This window comes from Bidens hawaiensis, unplaced genomic scaffold (genome assembly GCF_021521415.1).
Source record: "Bidens hawaiensis isolate Kalapana, Puna unplaced genomic scaffold, B.hawaiensis_p1.1 tig00029322_1, whole genome shotgun sequence".
In the NCBI taxonomy this organism is placed as follows: domain Eukaryota; kingdom Viridiplantae; phylum Streptophyta; class Magnoliopsida; order Asterales; family Asteraceae; genus Bidens; species Bidens hawaiensis.
The window spans coordinates 21,962-35,338 of record NW_027494846.1 but is presented as its reverse complement, the minus strand read 5'-3'; the positions used below and the strand labels follow the sequence as shown (position 1 = coordinate 35,338).

General features: G+C 35.4%; 2 protein-coding genes across 2 annotated transcripts; one reads left to right on the top strand and one right to left on the bottom strand.

Moving 5' to 3' along the window:
- Positions 1 to 377: 377 nt before the first annotated feature.
- On the bottom strand, positions 378 to 5,670 carry LOC143578682 (ultraviolet-B receptor UVR8-like). Its single transcript, XM_077062172.1, has 5 exons — positions 5,564 to 5,670; positions 5,346 to 5,498; positions 5,220 to 5,255; positions 4,234 to 4,337; positions 378 to 1,607 (listed from the first exon to the last, which is right to left on the bottom strand). Exons 1-5 carry the CDS (start codon positions 5,640 to 5,642, stop codon positions 378 to 380), a joined length of 1,602 nt encoding a protein of 533 aa, XP_076918287.1. The 5' UTR covers positions 5,643 to 5,670.
- Positions 5,671 to 10,527: 4,857 nt separating this feature from the next.
- Positions 10,528 to 12,213, top strand: LOC143578681 (uncharacterized). Its single transcript, XM_077062171.1, has 6 exons — positions 10,528 to 10,615; positions 10,715 to 10,953; positions 11,040 to 11,289; positions 11,375 to 11,594; positions 11,668 to 11,727; positions 11,769 to 12,213. Exons 1-6 carry the CDS (start codon positions 10,528 to 10,530, stop codon positions 12,211 to 12,213), a joined length of 1,302 nt encoding a protein of 433 aa, XP_076918286.1.
- The last annotated feature ends 1,164 nt before the right edge of the window (positions 12,214 to 13,377 follow it).

Here is a 13,377-nt window from a genome sequence, read left to right as displayed (position 1 = left end):
TGCCTTCGCTAACTTCAAGACAAAACCCGCCTTTGCTACAAGGATCTACCAAGACGAGATCTAGATTGTTGCAGCGGCTGAGGAGTTGGATTGGTCACCCTTCATACTATCTAATAGACTATGGATCCGTGGACACCGTTACAATGGGCCTGAGTCCGAAGCCTCAAAATCACCATCCAACGCTCAAGTAAGTGAAGCATGAGTGTGCGAAAAATAAAAGCTTAAGTGAAGCCTTAATTTATTTAATCATCATAAGAGTTTACAGTTTAAATTTATAATACAAGGGTTGGCATTCAAAACATAAACTTCAGAAACTTATAAAGCTTTTAACAACTAGCTTTTACCAAAAAAAAAAAAAAAAAGACACCTAAAAACCTTCATGCTTTAGTACTGCTACCCGCTGATGATTCAAGATACTCTTTAAGCATTTCCTTAACCCTTAGCTTCAACATCTTATCTTCCACACCCGCAAGCATGTTACGATAAAACATCTGCAAACGTACGAGCTTCCTGCGATCACACGATTCCAACATATTCTCCCACTCCTTTGTAATATCAAACGTTCCATTTGGGTCCCGTAATGAGATGGGCATATCTCTATCTCCTTCAAAAGGCCTTCCAAATATAGAACCATGAAGAATACTTGCATAATTCTCCATTACCGAAAGCTTTGACCGAACAAAAGTCAACTCTTCCATTACACCAGATAACTTCTCCGCATCTGTAACATTTTCATGATCCTTTTCTACTATCTTACCAACAGTTTCTAAAACTGCTTCGTTTGGTGGGGGCCACAAAACGGCCTTTGGCTTGAAAAAGTCAACATCTTGACCGTTTCCAAGGACCCCACTTCTTCCTCTTCCCCAAGACCAGAGCTTGTATCCACTGTCCACAAGCACAACAGTATGTGCCGCACCACAAGCTACCTGAACCGGTTGCTTGAAATCTGGGCCATTGATGAGACGAGGCGAAAGCGCATCTCCACCGTCCGTTTCTACAAAACTGGCCTCGGGACATAACCCGAGTCCATTTTCCATTCCCCATGACCAAACATGTCCAGATGAAGAAACAACACTTGTGTGGAACAAACCACAGTCGACAGAAACTACAACCAAATTTCCGGGCAGCCCGGTGACCATTTCTGGGCAGGGTGAATCTTTGGTTGTCCCCAGACCTAGCTGCCCGCTACTACCACGACCAAAACTATAGCATACACTTTCACTCTTATTCATTGTTGTAGTTGTTGAATAAGCAAGTACGCAAGTGTGTGAGGCCCCACACGATACTTCATACGGTTCCATTGTGTTAAATGCCTCGATTATTTGAGGGCTTTGTCTCGTTTCTGTGTCTCGGAGACCTAGCTGCCCGTGATCGTTGTTGCCCCAACTATAGCATGCAAGATTATTACCATTATTGACTATCGTTACAATGTGGCCACCGCCACACGCCGCATTAACCACAGTATAATTATTGAAATTAATGGATGTTGGAATGGTAGGTATAGATTCCATTTCAATTGAGGTTCCTTGTAAAGTACCCCACATCCAAAGATGTCCAATGTCATCAATTGCTAGTGAAACCATACCTCCAGCTTTCACCGAAGAAATCTAGGTTTAAAAATGCACGTTTGTTTTGAAAGTGAGTAACGAGAATTAATGAAACATTTAAGGGGGCAAACGAGCCAATCTGTTCGCGAGCTACTAGAGATCAATTCGTGAAAAAGCTCGATCGAGCAGATTGAATCGAGCCTGAGCCTAAAAGTAAGCTCATTTAATAAGCGGGCCCAAGACCGAGCCCAAGGCTCACTTATCGAGCTCGAGCTGGCTCACCAACTTAAACGAGCTTGTTATTTATATAATTTTCTAATATATATTTAATAATTATAAATAAATATATATAATATTGTGAAAAAATAACTAAAAAGAACTAAATAATATATATTATTTTATACACAACATTATAATTGAATCTATAATATATATAAACGAAAACCCAAAAATCCTAGGTGACGCGATGTGGTCGCTCCCCTCTTTTATGGAAGCCACCAGATTTCTTGATTTTTAAATGGAGGCCTCTCATTGATTTAATCCAAATTCATGGGTATGGGTCTTAACAAAACCAGATAGCTCTTAAACGGGTTATAACTTTTCATTAAATTAAAAATTAATCTTACCAATTATTTGATATGAAAATCCTACAAAATAGGAATATACTAAAATTTAATATCCAATTTAAAAAGAAAAAGATATTATTTATAATTAATAAACAATTTTATAGTAAAAAACATAAGCGGGTCATGGGTCACCAAATCCAGATAGCTTTTAAACGGGATATAACATATCATTTATTTATGAAACCCTTTCATCATCAAACCCTAAGTATATTATTAACTTTCTTACAATAAAGAAAATTAAAATCCAAAAAACAAATATTAAAAAACGAAAAATGTAAAACAACCATTCTCTCAAGCCATCAGATTACTTTATTTGTAAATGAAGGCTTCTCACGCATTTGACCCGAATTCACGGGTAAAGGTCTCACCAAACCCAGATAGCTCTTAAACGGGTTATAATATCTCATTATATTAAAAAATAATCTCATCGGAATATACTAAAAATTAATAAAAAAAAGATATTATTTATAATTAAGAAACAATTTTATAATAAAGAAAATAAACGGGTAATGGGTATCACCAAACCCAGATAGCTTTTAAACCGGATTATGACATATCATTTACTTGTGAAACCATTTCATCATCAAACCTCAAGTATATTAATTATTAACTTTCTTACAATAAACAAAATTAAAATCCAAATATACATATATAAATATTAAAAACGAATAATGTAAAACAACCCCGGTAATACGGGGGATAAAATCTATATAATACACACACACACACACACATAATCATGCATATATAAGAATTAATTAATAAATAGTAAACGAGCTGAGCCCGTGCCGAGCTCAAGCTTGAAAATCTACTCATGAGCCAAGCTTGAGCTTTAAAAATAGAGCTAGAAACGAGCCAAGTTCGAGCACCGTGTAAGTTAAACGAGCCGAGCTCGAGCCTAGTCGAGCACGGGCTCGGTTTGGCTCGTTTACACCCCTAGAAACATTGCATAGTGCAGTGGATGGTGTTTGGGTTAGTTATGTTACTTGAAGATGTGATGATCACTTTGATGTTAAGTGTTTGGAAAATTATAATTATTCCAGGAAAAAGGAGTTATTTTATGTTTTAGAATTAGTTTTGTTGCAATTAGAATGAAACTGATTAATTTACACTCTAGATACTTATTCTTAAGTAAAAAGTAGGTTACTAAATATTTGAGAACCATTATGAAACCATTTTATTCACTAGTGATTTAGTGAATACAACTATAGGTACTGATAATCCATCCAACTAACATAATTCAACTAACAGTTGTATTCGTGGGTGAATAAAATCGTTCTTGAATTCAACCCTAATGTGCGCATGTATGTATGTATGTACGTACGTATTTATACATATATAGTAATATAGATAATAAGAGCATAATAGCAAAGTGGTGAATTTGATATCAAAGACAAAACAATTAACAAACAATGATTTTTGGCTTTGGCTAGCTACAAAATGTTTATTAATCAAGAAAACTAACTCAAAAATTGATTACAACCCTTACCATAGCTTGGTATATACAGACTAACCTGAAAGTGTTGAACTACAACTAGGATTACCATATTACTTAGACTCCATGATGCTAAATAATATCGAATTAATTAAATAGGATAATTAACCAACTTGTTATCACCCAAGACCAATATATTTATGTGCCCCAAGTTTCGGTATCAATGCTTGTGGCCCACAGTTCGATCGACAAAAGACCAACTGTAGACAAGGTTGTTGCAAAGTCGTTAGGGGGCTCTAGACGGCCGGCTGGGGAGTTGGGAGTACTCAGAGTAATCAGGGATTACTCGGAGAGTACTCTAACATGGTAAATATAGAGAAATTTAATTTTTGGATATTATATATATGCTAAAATAGGAATAATTCACGTCAAAAAGGTAGTTTGGCCGACTTTTGACCGACTTTTAGAGAATCCTAGCCCGAATTTGGACGCCTCCGTCTAGGCCGACTTGAAGAAAGTCAACAAGGTAGGGGATAGCGGACCGACTAGTCGACCTTGGAATCCGACTTTTACAACACTAACTGTAGATGCTCAAAGAATAAGAGAAGTTTACGTTGGTCCGTACCTTAAGTGGCTTTTCATTGTTGGTTGCTGATGCATCCGTAATTTGCGGCATCTTCACTAAACACGGAACAAAAGAGTTATCTCTTTCAACTCCAAGTTGACCATCTTACCTTAGAGTCAAGCATGCCAAATGTAAAATTAGCACCACAAAGACCTCTTTCAAATGGCATTTAGTAGGGCTGTAAACGAACCGAATAAGACCTTGCTCATGTTTGTTCGTTAAGCTTTAATTGGACAAACAAACGGTTCACGAACAGAAACAAACGAACATAGACAAATGTCTTATTTGATTTGGCTAACTGAGAATGGTCACTATCAACGATTCGGTCCGCCTACCAAGTTATTGTTGATATTTATTTAACATACATATTCATATTTTAATTTTACATATAAATTAAACACATGATACTCAAATATATTTTTGCTTCATAGTAAATAGTTGTATATCTATATGATAAGACTAGAAAACACATTAAAACTATAAATAATCTACAATGAACAACATAAACACTATGCAGTTATGCGGAAATATATCGGATATCGGTCAAGGATCAATATTTGAGAGATCGTTTATTGCGGTGGGATATTTGTAATTTTAATATCATGCAGAATTTTTAAATATAGCAATTTAACACTAACACTCTCCTACCATTAACAAGTTAACCTTTTGCAACTTGCAAACCACTAACAATTGTAGCAAGTAGGAACTGATTAAGACTTAAAACACTAACATTAGACACTAAAAATTGACAATTAAGACTTAAAACAGTGATATTGGGAATATCAGTCAAATATTGGTTATTGTTACAGATATTTTGACCGATGGGACCGATATATCACCGATATTGAGTGCATAGCATAAACAAACATTAATGAAGAGAAACGGGCATAAACGAACACAATACAGAATGCTAATTGAAGGAACATGGCCCCTGTTGATGTTTATTAAACAGAGAAGTTAAAGGAACATCAAGAGTGGAAGGATACAAGTATTGTAGCCCCAGCTCCAAACAGAACCATCATCTGAGATAATAATATTGGGAAATAAGAAAAAGAAATGAAATGAAATGAAATCTTGCAGTAGTACCAAAAAAAAGAGAGGGTAAATATTACCAGCAAGAGCTAGACTGTGATAAGCACCAGCGGATATTCCAATAATTTTGATATTATTAAATTGGATTTTGATAGGGAAATGTTGATCAATTTCGGAACCATTGCCGAGCCTGCCGAATGTTCCTCTGCCCCATGAATAAACCTTACCATCAGCTTCATACACACAAATAATCCACAAATAAGTCCATGTATGCAGTAGATAAGATTATTATTACTACCGGTGAGTGCGAGAGTGTGAGCTTCTCCGGTGGCAATTGCGATTACTTTGCGAGATAGATTGTCCTGGGTATCATCCATAGCTGCTTCACTTTCGGACTCTGTTTGGATAATAAAATAGAACCAATCAAGATGGATGGGGATGGGGCACTCTTCTACCTCAACCCCAACACTTCCATCAATGTAATTTAGGCCTGAGTCTATTGGGACACCCTTTTTTTCTAGTTAGACACCCTCTTATGCTCGTATTGATCAATGTGAGATACATTGGTCCATCAAACAGACTAAAAGCTGGTCATTTTTGGTCTGGCGGCTTCGTCAATATTCACTATATTGGTCGATATGGACCATATGAACTACAGTGAAAATATTTGGCTAATGTTGAAGTTGCTTATATGGTGACAAGTATATGCACCATATGGTCGATATGAACCATATGAACTATAGTGTTATAATTTTTTCCCAATGCTGAAGTTCCTTTTATGGTGAGAATATTATATGGTACATATCATTCATATTGTAGTAAAAAACTATGAACTTTTTTTATAGTTGTTTTATTTATTTATAAAAAGTAGATTTTATTTGAGTTATTATGTTTATTTTTTATACAATTAATCGAAACTAAGTTCTCGAGTCATATGTGGCTAACCAAATATTCAGTTGATTTTTAACATATATTAAAGACATGAACAACTGAAATTTGCATAAATAGATAATCAGTTTGTACATACATAACAAAATTACAACAGAACTTGGAATTAAACATAATCAACAACCTAAGCTATGGCTGTAGATCCTGAGCAGCCGGCGAATCTTGAACGGTCGGCGAATCCTGAATGGCATGCGGATCCTGAGCGGCTGGCGGATCCTGAGCGGCGGGCGAATCCTGAGTGGCTTGCAGATCCCGCCCGGCCGCCGGATACTATTGTGGTAATGGTAGTGGTCGCTCCTTCAATCCGTGGGCCTGCCTCAAATCCTTCAACGTCTCAATCGTCCACCCCAGCAAGTCTTCAATGCGGTCGATCCGGCGACCATAGTCCTCAGGGAGCGCCCGTGCAGCCAGAGGCAAATCTAAATAGACGTGTTAAGGATACTGAGGCTGTTGCGGTTGCAGCTGAGGTGGCGGTGGTAGATCATGATCGATCAGATCGTCAACATGAGCCCCGCCTTCATCCGGAAGCATCTCATGATAAATCGGGATGACCATCGGCAATGGCACAGAAACAAAATTCTTGTGGTCCCTAGAGCGAAATCGAATGGCCCAATTAAACATGCGTATACAACTATGCTCATCAATGATTTCTTATCAAACATCTTCGGCTTGATCGGTGGCGACAACTGTGTGTCACCGTCCGGAAAGACACCCGAAGACCGAGCGATAATGGTAATGTACGCCCCCCCCACGGTACAATGACCCTCGCTTAAGACGATGATAGGCGGTCGCGAAGTAATCCACCAAACACCTCGCGAGGGCGCACGGACTCCGGTAGAGAAGACAATATAGGAAAAACAAATCACAAGATGTGCATTGGTCACGACTATATCCCGTGGTGCAATGGATGTAGTAATGAGCCTGTGCAAGTACCGGTAGAGGGGGTCTGTAATGGCGCTAACCTTCCCCGTCGATTTACCAAAAGGAGTGTCGACAATCACCATCCAAAAACTAACGAGGGTTTGCCTATCATATCTTGTGAGCCCCTTAGTGTAATTCCCGTACTTTTCCTATCCGTATGAAAGTTCACAACCATATTCATCTCTTGAGCAGTCGTGTTGTGCATACGGAGGTTCACCCCCGTATCCGTAGCTCGTGTAACCCTGTTGTTCGTACAAAGATTCACCGTGATGGAGAGGCTCCTAAAACATGTTTACGGTTAAAAGGTGAACATAAATTTAAGACAATTGTAAATTTAGAAATAAACGTTTTGCCTGGTTTAGGTCAACACGGGTCTCTTGTTTTGTGAATTAAAACCAATGGTGACCTCCTCGTTTAAGGCTGGCTGCAGCGGTTTCTCGTAAGAATCAGGAATGTCTGACCGATCGTAAGACTCTGGAACAACCGACTCATTAAAATTTTCGCCAAAAAAATATTTGGCGTTCCATCACGACATTGTGACGATTTTGACAATGAGTGTTATTGCATGTGAAAAAAAAAGGTTTTGAAATGAGATTGAATGTTTCTCGCAGGTGATTGATGGTGCTATATAAATACCAAATATGCTCTATAGTGGCCAATATGAAACATATTGACAGAAAAGACAGACTTGACTTGTATTATGCATGTGACTATGAGTAGGTAACAGGGAATACACTTTTGTCTTCAAATGGGAAATGGGGAAAGCCTGATATACTGCATATTGGCCAATATGGAGCATTTTATGGGAGATTTGACTTGCGGTATGCATATGATTATGAGTAGGTAGGAGAGAATATGCTTTTGTCTCCAAATGGGAAACATGGAAAGCCTGATATCCTCCATATTAATCAATATGCTGCATATTGTTGGAGATTTGACTTGTGGGACCCATCCATTTTGCATATGATTCATTGTAGGTATGATAATATGCTCCATATTGGGCAATATAAGCATATTAAGAGGTGTCAAAATAGACAAGGGGGTGTTCCAATAGAACGACCCTTAATTTAAAGCAATAGACGACTTTTTTTTAGAAAATTACTGTTTGCATCCCTGTGGTTTTAGGGTGGAGGAACAATGAGTCTCCAAAAAATTTTTTGAACTGTTTGAGTCCCTGTGGTTTCAGGAACGAACAATTTGAGTCCCTATCGCTGTGGAATTACTAGTTTACCCTTTTTATGATCCGTATGAGTCCTTGTGGTTAAGTGATTATTCAGTTTTAGTCACTCTTTAAAAATTTCCTCCAAACTAAAGAATTAACCACCAAACTATAACCAATCAAGCCATAATCAACCAACCAAACCATAATCAACCAAAAATAAAGTAACGGAATTTTTTTTAACAAAAATAAAAGATCTGAACTTTTTCTTAACAAAAATAAACAAACCGAACTAATTTTTTTTTAAAATAAATAAACAAATCAAACTTTTTTAACAAAAAAAAAAAACAAACCAAACTATTTTTTAACAAAAATAAACAAATTGAACTACTATTTAACAAAAATAAATGAACCAGACTACTCTTTTAACAAAAATAAATGAACCGAACTACCTTTTTAACAAAAATAAACAGACCAAACTACTTTTTTACTAAACTAAACGAACGTAAGTACTTCTAAAATAAGTAATAGAATCGAACTCCACATTAGTGCAAGCTACGACGATATTTTTGTTAAAAACAAGTTCAATTAGCTTGTTTTTGTTTAAAATAAATTTGGTTCATTTATTTTTGTAAAAAAAAATTCGTTTGGTTCGTTTTTTTTTGTTGTTAAAAATGTTTGGTTCACTTATTTGTTTTTTTAAGTAGTTCGATACGCTTGTTTTTGTTAAAGCGCTTTGTTCAGTTCGTTTAGTTTAGTTAAAAAAAAGTTGTCCGGGTTTATTTATTATTAAATAAAAGTATTTCGGTACTTTATTTTTGTTAAAAAAAGTAGTTCGGTTAGTTTATTTTTGTCAAAAAAGTAGTTCGGTTAGTTTATTTTTGTTAAAAAGTTGTTCGATTTGTTTATTTTTGTTAAAAATAAGTTTGTTTCATTTCCTTTTTGGTTAAAATGTAGTTGGATTCGTTTAATTTTGTTAAACGAAATGAATTAAAATGCATGTAAAAAAAGTGGTTCAGTTCGTTTAGTAAAAAAAAGTAGTTTGATTCGTTTATTTTTGTTAAAAGATAAGTTTGGTTTGTTTATTTTTGTTAAAAGGTATGTTTGGTTCATTTGTTTTTGTTACAAATGTAGTTTGATTCGTTTAGTTTTGTTAAAAATTACGTTCGGTTCCTTTATTTTTGTTAAAAAAAGTAGTTCGATACGTTTATTTTTGTTAAACGAAATGAACTACTTGTTAAAAAAAGTAATTCGGTTCGTTTAGTTTGATAAAAAAATTAGTTTTTGTTTTTTTGTTTGTTAGAAAGTAGTTCGGTTCGTTAATTTTTGGTGAAAAAGTGGTTCGGGGTATTTATTTTTGTTAAAAAATTTAGTCTAGTTCATTTAGTTTTGTTAAAAGGGGAAGGGGACTCAACGTGACCAATTATGAAAGTTCAAGGACTCAGAGTGACAATGTATATGTATAGAAGTAAAATGTCAAATCTACCTCTAAAATTAACACAATTAAGTAAAGACAGGGACTCAAATGGTTCATTTTTGAAAACACAGGGACTCAACCAGTTCAAAAAAATATTTGGGGACTCATTGTGCCTCCACCCTAAAACCACAGGGATGCAAATAGTAATTCTCTCTCTCTCTCTTTTTTACAAGTGGTATATTCCTATTGATTCATTACTATAGTTTTCATATACCTTTTAAATTTTTTAATAATTAAATAAGTGGTATATTCCTTTAAAATTTTTTTTACAAGTGGTATATTCCTATTGATTCATTACTATAGATCACATGCTGTTGGAACAAGAAGACAAATTAGGATTCGAAAAGATGATCTTATAAGGGTTCGGGCAGTGTGTGAAGGTGATATGGAAGATGGGTCCCATTTGAAAAAAAAATTGGGGGTTGGATCTAGTAGTTGTGAGAAAGATAAAGGATCAACAGAGAAACATGCTAGGGGTAGGGGAAAAAGGAAAGACCCACTTGTGAATAAATGCCCTTGGATTCTATTGCTTTCTTACCAAAACAAAACAAGATCTTAGAAAATAACCAAGTTGGTGACTGACTATAAATGCCGTCAAACAAGGAAAATTTATGCTTGCACAGCTAGCTTCCTATCTCATCACTTAATTGAGGAACTACAAGATATCCCCAAGATGCTAATTAAAGCTATCAAAGAAAAGTTCTAGAAGAAGCATGAGGTTGGTGTTTCTTACATGAAAGCATATAGGGAAAAGATTATGGCCAAGGAACAAATCAATGGAAATTTCAAATCTCAATATAGGCTGCTAAGGGATTACATTGAAGAAGTGAAGAATACTAATCCAGGTACAACAGTTCACCTTGAAGTAGAAACATGCACCAACCCCACATCTGAGACAAGAACTTTTAAAAGAATCTATGTATGCTTGGGGTCTTTGAAAAAAGGTTTTAAAGCTATTGGGAGAGATCTTTTGGGATTTGATGGGGCTTTCCTCAAAATTGAATGGCATGGTCAATTGCTCACTACAGTTGGTCTAGATCCAAACAATGGATATTACCCCTTAGCATATGCGGTTGTAGAAGCTGAAACAATGCTCTCTTGGCAATGGTTTTTGCAATGCCTTCGTGATGACTTAGACATGGATAGCAGATCTAAATTTACCTTTATGAGTGATAGGCAAAAGGCTAGTATACATTCCTTTTCATTCAACATTTTGATATTTATCTTATCATGTCATATCAAATATGTAATTGTTTCTTGAATCTATAGGGCCTTATCCAAGCAGTGGAAAGGGTGTTTCCTTGTACAGAGCATAGATATTGTCTAAGATACATTACTGAAAATATGAAAAAAATATTCAAAGGCAAGATTTATAAAGATTCCATTCGGAAACTAGCCACATGTACAACTGCTGTTCATTATGAAAGGGAAATGCATATATTAAAAAGGTTAAACAAAAGGGCACATCTTTGGGTGTCTAAAATCCCACCCAGTCATTGGTCGAAATCACACTTTACTGGTAATATTTTCTTTTACCTTTCTTAGTTGTTAGCTTGAGTGTTCATTTAAAGTGTATAATACTATTAGTTATGTTGTTATAATAGGAAGAGCACTATCAAATGTCTTGATCAATAAAATGTGTGAAGTGTTCCATTCAAAGCTAGTAGATGGAAGGGACAAACCAATAATCACATTGTTGGAATACATGAGGGAGTATCTTATGAGGAAAATAGTGAATGTTTTGAAGGTAATTGATAAGTCACTAGGATTGCTAACACCATATGCTACTAATATTATGGAGTCAGTAAATAAGGAAGCTAATAGGTTAGTTCTAATCCTTTCATGTGTCTTTTAAACAAATTGGAATATACATTGTTTTAATGCATTCAAATGATAGGTACACTATGCATTGGAATGGTAAGGTACATTATCAGGTGACTGGGCCAAATAGTGATCAGTATGTGGTGAACATGAAACAAATACTTGTGCATGTAGGAGATGGGAAGTCATTGGTGGGATACCATACAGACATGTTGTGGCAAGTATTTGGGTGAAGGCTGCTCATGACCCAGATGTTGGCAAAGAATCATTTGTCACTCCAATATACACAATGGAGAGGTGTAAGGCTGTATACAGTTACAAAGTTTATCCTATTAATGGAATGTCTATGTGGCCCAAGTCACATGGGTCAACACTGATCATAGAGTATCATAAGCCTATTGGAAGGTCAAAGAAATATAGGAAAAAGTCACATGTGGAAAAGGAAGAAGCTACTATAGGTAAGAAGGGTAAGAAGGTAAAGGGAAAATCTGTGGAAGTTAAAGAACAAGGTCCTTCTAAGAAAGCAAAAATAGTTAGGAAGGCCAGGCCACCAGGATCTAATGCTTGTGGGGGATGCTGTCAAAAAGGTCACAACATAAGATCATGCCTTGTTGTAGTGTAAAACTAATGTTTTGGGATGTAATATTTTTTGGGTATTGACTGTTCATTCCATGGAACAATATTCTGGGTTGTCTTTTAGGTTTTCTTTTGGTTTGTAATATGTATTGACTGTTTTTAGGTTGTCTATGGAACAATTATAATTTGTTGAATATTAATCTATTAGGTATTACTTTGAATGGCTCATGTTTATTTTGTCAATATTTGGTTCTTGAAATTGTTGGTTGTTCATATATTTGAATGCATTTAATAAATTGTTGGTTGTTGATGTGTTGGGCTACAGGGGTATTTTTGTCATTTGAAAAACCATTTGATTTCTGATGCAGCTGGTCAATTTGTGCATTTTGAATATAGTTGACTTTTTTGGGGTTAAACAGTTATTCTGGGCAACTTTGACTTTTTTTAATCAACGTTAAGACTTTTTTGGTCCACCGGTGGTACTACTTGGTTAGGTTAGCAGCACACTTAGGTTTATTTAATTAAATAATATTATTCCTATGATCTTATTTGAAATCAATCATAAAATAGTCAAAAACACAAAGTAGATGACCTAATAGCAACGTATCATATGACCAACAATAATCAATGCAACTATGGAATAATAAAACTCAACAAACAACCCTAAGTATTCATATGCATCAATTTAATATATTTAAACATTTTACTAGTTCATAAAACCGTAACGATAAATAGATCCCAAGTCAAAATCAAACATCAATAAAGGTTCATCATAAGTGTAACAATCTTTTTTTTCTTTCTTTTTTTTTCGGTTTTCGTTGTACCCGACCCGTACTACAACTTGGGTCTTGAAGTTATTAATAAAAGTTCGTTTTATTCATTTGTTATGTGTTAGTTTCTTTACAATTCGTTTATGTACGCTAAAAATCAAGTTATAGCAATAATAAGCAAGCGTATAATCCGCAACAGCTTTAGTTAGTTCGTTTGTCAGCTTGTTTAGCTTAGTTAGCAGCTGCAAACAGTACGTTTAAGTTCGTTTATGCACTCGTTTGGCCCGTTTTGTTCATTTTATCTTCAAATCCTTATTCAATTCGATCTAGGATTCAAATTTAAGATTTCTGGAACATTCTTTCATAGTTATCTATCAAAAACACGTTTAAAATCATCGTTTATCTTAAGATATATCAGCTAATTGATTCAAATATTGAAC

What these genes read in the sequence shown, in the direction of transcription:
- LOC143578682 (XM_077062172.1), bottom strand. Translation starts at nt 5,642, where the DNA reads ATGGATGATACCCAGGACAATCTATCTCGCAAAGTAATCGCAATTGCC. An exon ending in TCACACTCTCGCACTCACCG is followed by an intron (nt 5,499 to 5,563) that starts GTAGTAATAATA and finishes GTGTGTATGAAG; the next exon opens with CTGATGGTAAGGTTTATTCA. An exon ending in TCACAGTCTAGCTCTTGCTG is followed by an intron (nt 5,256 to 5,345) that starts GTAATATTTACC and finishes TTATTATCTCAG; the next exon opens with ATGATGGTTCTGTTTGGAGC.
- LOC143578681 (XM_077062171.1), top strand. Translation starts at nt 10,528, where the DNA reads ATGGCCAAGGAACAAATCAATGGAAATTTCAAATCTCAATATAGGCTG. An exon ending in TTATGAGTGATAGGCAAAAG is followed by an intron (nt 10,954 to 11,039) that starts GCTAGTATACAT and finishes TTGAATCTATAG; the next exon opens with GGCCTTATCCAAGCAGTGGA. An exon ending in ACTGGGCCAAATAGTGATCA is followed by an intron (nt 11,728 to 11,768) that starts GTATGTGGTGAA and finishes TGCATGTAGGAG; the next exon opens with ATGGGAAGTCATTGGTGGGA.